Source organism: Magnolia sinica, chromosome 17 (assembly GCF_029962835.1).
Source record: "Magnolia sinica isolate HGM2019 chromosome 17, MsV1, whole genome shotgun sequence".
NCBI classification, from domain to species: domain Eukaryota; kingdom Viridiplantae; phylum Streptophyta; class Magnoliopsida; order Magnoliales; family Magnoliaceae; genus Magnolia; species Magnolia sinica.
Window position 1 is genome coordinate 61654341 of NC_080589.1, and position 7234 is coordinate 61661574.

Below are 7234 nucleotides of genomic sequence, written 5' to 3' on the forward strand. Positions count from 1 at the left end.
CAAGAGGTTTGGCTAAAATGGTTTGATGGTTTCGCTGAGCCTGCAACAGATCACAAGATTTTCTCTTCATTGTCATGGCCAGTTAGAGGATGATTGAGTCTATTCTCTGGGCAGAGCAGCATCCGCTCTGTTCACTCATGGATTTCTTCTGATTGCTCCATCTTGGTCCCCTAAATTGTCCTAGTCCCCTGGATTGTATGATTTCTGTTCAGGTCTGTAGGATTTCGGAGTGGGATGTTTAGTTTTCCTTGCGCAAAGAATAAATAAATAAATAAAATTGTGCTATAGACAGTAGTCCAACAACTTACATTGTTAAATGAGGAAGAAGAAGAAGAAGAAGAAGAGGAAGAAGAAGAAAGCAGCCTGTTTCTTCGACTTCATTATCAATAGCAGGATTTTCAACATTTTGATGTCTCTTGTCATCAGCATTATCTACAACAACGGTTTCTCTTCAGCAACTGCCTTATGGTGTTGGTAGGTATTAAGTGAAAGTCTTGAATCTTTATTGAAGGTTGGGAGAAGTTGTCAGTGCAGTCCTAGCCTGAATTTACTACCTGTTGCACCCTGTGGGAGAAGCTCCCGCGCATTGGTTTTTGTTCTGCTTACTTCTTAGTCTATTGGTTCAGCTCCAAACTCTATGTTGTCGCATATTTTCCTTTTGTTTCTGTCGTGTTTGGATTGAGATTGGGATTTCTTTGTATATATTGATGGTAAATGATCCCATATGTTGTATAGGTTACTTGAAAAGGTCTTGGTCCTTGTCTGCAGCTTGCTAGGTGTATTTTTTTAAAATCTTAATAATAAAATTTGCAAGTAGTGTGCTCCCACATTTCTTCAAAATGATAAATAAATAAATAAGTAAATAAACTTTTTTTGAAAGATAACCAAACTTTATTAAAACTTGCACAAATAAAAAAAGAGCAACAAAAAAGAGGAAACCATAAAAGAAGACTAGCAACCCTAAGAAGCATACATCTCACAAACTGAAACAAGCCTATTAACCCTAGCAATAACTTACACACCGATCCATAGCTCAAGTGGTAGATTGAGTGAAGATAATCCCGTTTCAATACTGAGGTCTTGGTATGCAATTCCCAAGTGGGGTGTGGCTAACAGTGGGGTGTACTAATAATGGGGTGTGTACTAAAAAAAAAAGACACTCTAGCAATAACTTCTAATGACTTTTTTGACTTATTATGAAAACAACAGCCATTTCGAGAGCCCGAAATGACCCAAAAGATGGCCATTATAGTCAACCTCAACGCCCGTTTGCTTGCTTTCCCAAATCCTCTGTCATGTCAAGCTCACAATAATTCCTTAACAGATGTCGGCATCACCCAACAAATATTGAAGGAGAACAAGAAGTGATCCCATACTTTAGTTGCAAATGAACAGTGGATGAAAAGGTGATCGATCGTCTCCTCCTTTTCCATACACATCAAACAAACATTGGGAAGGATGAGGGCTCTCCTCTGAAAAAAATAAAATCATTTTATCGAAGGACTTCCAAACAAGGAGAAAGAAGATGGTTGCAAGTTGCAACTAGGCCAACTGAAGTTCTTTTTACTTCTTTTCTCTTCTGTTTAAAGAAGCCACTGTCTATGCCTACTTTCACGGATAAATGAACCCATTCTTCTACTTTGATGATACATTAGTGCACAACTGGTATCACAGAAAAGGATTACAATCCCTATAAGGTAAATTCTTGTGCGTAAAAACCTTCAGTTAGAAGATAACCACCAAACAAGAAAACATCTTTATTCTTTCAACCTACTTTTATTACAATTGGATTTTTATCACCAATCCTAGAAATATATATTCTATATAAACATCAATTCCACACACTGAACTATGTACGCGTCATAACAAGAAAAACACCTCCGTGATTGATTATTTTCATACAATAGACACACAACAATAATGTTCTTGCCACTACATGCCCACAACCTCACTAATTTTCATACACCCAATGATACCTTGAGATCCATTAGTTCATGAAATGTAAGTGCATGGAATGGCTCTAGAGAGAAAGAAGGCCCACCAACAGATAGCTCCTGAGCCACGTGGTGCATGGTTGGCCGAAAGTTTGGATCCGGCCGAATGCATGCAAGGGCCATGGACACTGCAAATATGACTTCCTGTGCAACCTCTGCCATCGGATCGGAGAGACGTTGGTCCAACATATCCTTTAGCAGTATATCTTCTCTATTTGGTGATGGCAAAGAGGAGATGAGCTCCCCAGGATGCCTTCCCATCATCACTTCAAGTGCCACAACACCAAAGCTATAGACGTCGCATTTCTCAGTCACCCTCATTGTATATGCAAGCTCTACATGATAGAAGATTGTTCAATTAGATTTTTTATTCTTTGCTAATCATTAATAGATAAACTCTTATCCATATATCAAACTAACCTGGGTTTCTTAAGCTAGGTTTCATACATGACCTTTTCAGATTTACTAGCATGGCCTAGAAGACATGAGCTTTTTCAATCATTTATTAACTACCCGTAACTCATCCATCTAAACTCGGTATGCATGTAAATCAATCTAGACCATCTTGAAACATGATCCACGTTGTAGATAGCTAGAGAAGATCCCAGACATGACACTTATGGAAGGATTCTATCCAACCAATTGGTTGCCAACAAATGTACAGTTAAAAATGGTCAATGCCAGAAATTTAATAGCTAATAAAATGTGGTGAAAGTTTGTTTGGTAAATGTGAATCATGGTTAAGTCTTACCGTGCACAAATTTTATAGTAAAAAAAAATGTGGTGATAGTTGTTGGATAAAGGAATCTTAGAGAGAGAGGAAAAATTTTCAAATATGAAGTTTCTCATATTCCAGTTGCCTTAGATTGCCTCATTTGACAATAGCATGGTAACTAATGCACAAATTTTATAGTAGATAATTGTAACAAAAAATCAAAAATTCTTAAGAAAAATAAAGGCTAATTTATAATAAAACTATTAAGTATTGAGAATGTATTAGTTACTAACCTGGAGCAAGGTATCCGTAAGTGCCTGCAAGCGTAGTCCAATTGGATGAATCAGGTATTAGCAATCGTGCAGTGCCAAAATCAGAGACACTGGCCTCAAGTTCTGAATTCAACAGAACGTTGTTGCTTGATAGGTCTCGATGGACAATCGGCAGGGTGCAATCATGGTGCATGTAAGATAAAGCATGGGCCACACCTTTAATAATCTTCACCCTTAGAGTCCAGTCTAACTGCGCAGCTCCTTCATTGTTGCTTAGGATGCTTGCCAAGCTTCCCCTTTCCATGTACTCATAGACGAGAAATGAGCATCGAGCATGGGAGCAAAAGCCATAAAGCTTCACTATGTTGCGATGGCGGATTTCGGTTAATGCTTGTATCTCATTTCTAAAACTTCTTTGATCAGATTGATCCCCTCCTTCGAGTGGGTGAAGTTTCTTCACAGCTACTACCTGACCCATTGGTAGATTTGCTTTGTAAACTTGTCCATACCCTCCAATTCCGATGCAGTATTTATCATCAAAACCCTCTGTTGCCTCCACAATGTCTTCGAACACAGCAATTCCATCATAATTCCATACTGAAAATGGATTTCTGATGCTCGTCTCAAGAACCCCTTTTTCTATATTTCTTCCCCTTTGGTAGCAAATGGAAGAAATGCCAATGATTACAAATAAAAGAAACAAGGCCACCAAGAGTGGAAGAATAATGAGGATCACAACTCTATGGCCTTTCTTCGCATCGCTGTGGCTTTTTGAAGAGGCATTGCAAGGTTGCAAACCTTGCACTTCACCACACAAGCCCTTATTATTTATAAATGCCTCTGCAGGAGCCTTTTGAAAGCTTTTGCTGTTGGGAACATGACCTTCCAAAGAATTGTATGAAAAATCTATAGATTGCAAGCTGACCATCTCTTGAAAAGTAGGCGGAATGGAGCCTGACATCATGTTGTGGGAGAGATTTAAATTTTCCAGCAAAACCAATTTTGCAAGTTGTGGTGATATATGTCCATTGAGGGAGTTATGACTTAGATCTAGTAAGCCTTGTAGGTATACTAGGTTACCGATCTGAAAAGGAATGCTTCCATTCAAAACATTTTGGCTCAATTTCAGATAGTGGAGTTTGGAGCAATTCCCTAATTGAGGTGGTATTGCACCACTTAGGTGATTCATTGACAAGTCAAGAATCTCCAAATTGGATAGTTTTCCAATCTCTTGGGGTAACTGACCAGAAAGCTGGTTTTCATTTAATGTCAAGTTGAACAAAGAAATCAGCCTCCCAAATTCCTTTGGAATCTCTCCTACTAGTTGGTTTGAAGAAAGACCGAGCACTCCTAGCTGCCTCAACTGCCCAATCTCAGGAGGAATTCTACCAGTGATCATGTTCCTAGAGAATTGCAGCATTGTCAAATTTTGGCATTCTCCCCAGTTTGCTGAGAGTTCACCAAAAAACATGTTGTCACTGATGTCCATGAATATGAGATGCGGGTATACACCAAAGGCTTCTGATATGTTTGCAGCAAGTCGGTTTCCATTGAGTCGCACTCTTGTTAAGCTAGTGCAGTTTCTGAAGCTTCTTGGGATGTCACCGGTGAAATGGTTGTTGAAAGCAGTGAAGAATTGAAGAGACCCACCATGGCATAACTGAGGTAAATGGCCGGAGAAGTTGTTGTCACCCAAGTAGAGTTTAGAAAGATTTGTCATGTTTCTCATTTCTTGAGGCAAGGAACCAGATAGTTGACAGTCACCAAGGGACAAAAGAGTAAGCTTTTTAAAGTTCCCTATAGTGGAAGGGATAGAACCTGTTAGAAGGCTATAGGACATGTCCAGCACCTTGAGATTAACCAGATTCCCTATTTCTGGTGGAATAGAACCAGAAATTTGATTTTGAAAGAGGTTGAGGACTGTTAGCTTTGTCAAGTTCCCTAAAGTGGAAGGGATAGAACCTGTTAGAGTATTATTGGACAGATCAAGAAGGTCGAGATTCATTAAATTCCCAAATTGTGGAGGAATTGAACCAGAAATTTGGTTGCTGTAGAGAGACAAAATTGTAAGGTTTCTGAAATTACCCAAAGCAGGAGGCATCTGACCAGTCAGATTGTTTTGGTACAACGACAGCTCAACCAAATTCTTGAGATTCCCTAATTCTGCAGGAATTGTGCCTGAAAACTGATTTTTGGATAAATACAAAATTGTGAGCATGGACAAATTACCCAAAGCAGGAGGGATCGAACCACTCAGATTGTTATTATACAATGATAGGTTATTGAGACTCATTAAATTCCCAAGTTCTGGAGGAATAGAACCAGAAATTTGATTTTGAAAGAGGTAGAGGACTGTCAGCTTTGTCAAGTTCCCTAAAGTGGAAGGGATAGAACCTGTTAGAGTATTATTGGACAGATCAAGAAGGTCGAGATTCATTAAATTCCCAAATTGTGGAGGAATTGAACCAGAAATTTGATTGCTGTAGAGGAACAACAGTGTAAGGTTTCTCAAATTACCCAAAGCAGGAGGAATCGGACCAGTCAGATTGTTTCGATGCAACGTCAACTCAATCAAATTCTTGAGATTACCTAATTCTGCAGGAATTGTACCTGAAATCTGATTTATAGACAAATACAAAATTGTGAGCATGGACAAATTACCCAAAGCAGGAGGGATCGAACCACTCAGATTGTTATTATACAATGATAGCTTATTGAGACTCATTAAATTCGCAAGTTTTGGAGGAATAGAACCAGAAATTTGATTTTGAAAGAGGTGGAGGACTGTCAGCTTTGTCAAGTTCCCTAAAGTGGAAGGGATAGAACCTGTTAGAGTATTATTGGACAGATCAAGAAGGTCGAGATTCATTAAATTCCCAAATTGTGGAGGAATTGAACCAGAAATTTGATTGCTGTAGAGGAACAACAGTGTAAGGTTTCTCAAATTACCCAAAGCAGGAGGAATCGGACCAGTCAGATTGTTTCGTTGCAACGTCAACTCAATCAAATTCTTGAGATTCCCTAATTCTGCAGGAATTGTACCTGAAATCTGATTTATAGACAAATACACAATTGTGAGCATGGTCAAATTACCCAAAGCAGGAGGAATTGGACCAGTCAGATTGTTTTGGAACAATGACAACTTAACCAGATCTTGTAGATTCCCAATTTGTGGAGGAAAGGAGCCAGAGATTCGATTTTGGTCCAGGTACAAGATGGAAAGCTTTGACAAGTTCCCTAAAGTGGAAGGGATGGAACCATCTAGATGGTTAATGGACAAGTCTAGCTCATTCAAATTCACAAGATTCCCTATTTCGACAGGTATTGATCCACTTATTTTATTTGCAGACAAATCAAGGGACATGAGTTTGTGAAGAGTGCCGATATGTGCTGGGATGGTTCCAGTGAGAATGTTGACACAGAGATTGAGATGAACGAGGTTTGGAAATGACCGAAAGCTCAAGTTGTCGAGCTTACCTTGCAAGCCTGCACTTGGTAGGCTTATCTCTGTTACACTTCCAAGGCTGTTGCATGAGATCCCAATCCATTTGCATGGAGAGATTGTCTTGGAGGTAGCATTAGTAGCAGGAAGTGACCATGAGCGGAGAGCTTGTGATGGAAAGAGGCTGGCTTTCCATTTCAGGAGAGCCTCTGCTTCTGGCAGTCCTGCTGTTGCAAATGATGATGTTGCATGGGAAGAATGAAAGGGTAGGAAAAAGAGGAGAAAAGCAAGGGAGAGAGATTTATGTATGGCCATGGCTGTTGTTGCTTATGGTCTGTTACAAACTTACGATGGATATGAGTATTTATAGGAAAAGCTTGATACACATGGCTTCGATTGCTACCCGCCTTATTCTTGCTGTACACATTATTGGCTTGTTGTACACATTATTGGCTTGTTGTACACATTATTTTAACGGTTTGGATGACAACTGTGTACTTGCACAGAGAATTAACGTCTAACAGAGCATTCTCGTTTTCTGATTTTCTATAATCACATCAGTGCTGATGTCAAATGTCTTCCTAACGCTGATATATCCTCTCTATCAGTAAAAACAGAGTGGGGAATGCCAGCACTACAATGGGAAAGCAACCTACCTTAACTGAATGGGTGAACCTGTGATGTTTTTCTTATATTCACTCTGTCCAGCCTTTTTTAAGATCCAAAATGTAAGTGGGCCACATCACAAGAAATAGTGGAAGATGGAAGTTCCGATCATTGATACCTTGCATGCATGAATGGAAAATATGAA

General features: G+C 39.3%; 1 protein-coding gene across 1 annotated transcript; it reads right to left on the bottom strand.

The window, feature by feature from the left end:
- Nucleotides 1–1733: 1733 nt before the first annotated feature.
- Nucleotides 1734–6450, bottom strand: LOC131231529 (probable leucine-rich repeat receptor-like protein kinase At1g35710). Its single transcript, XM_058227747.1, has 2 exons — nt 3003–6450; nt 1734–2329 (listed from the first exon to the last, which is right to left on the bottom strand). Exons 1-2 carry the CDS (start codon nt 6343–6345, stop codon nt 1959–1961), a joined length of 3714 nt encoding a protein of 1237 aa, XP_058083730.1. The 5' UTR covers nt 6346–6450; the 3' UTR covers nt 1734–1958.
- Between the last annotated feature and the right edge of the window lie 784 nt (nt 6451–7234).

Bases quoted from the DNA above. Each gene is read 5' to 3' on its own strand.
- LOC131231529 (XM_058227747.1), bottom strand. From the start codon at position 6,345: ATGTCCCTTGATTTGTCTGCAAATAAAATAAGTGGATCAATACCTGTC. The intron at 2,330-3,002 runs GTTAGTAACTAA...TCTATCATGTAG, and splicing joins TTACGGATACCTTGCTCCAG to AGCTTGCATATACAATGAGG.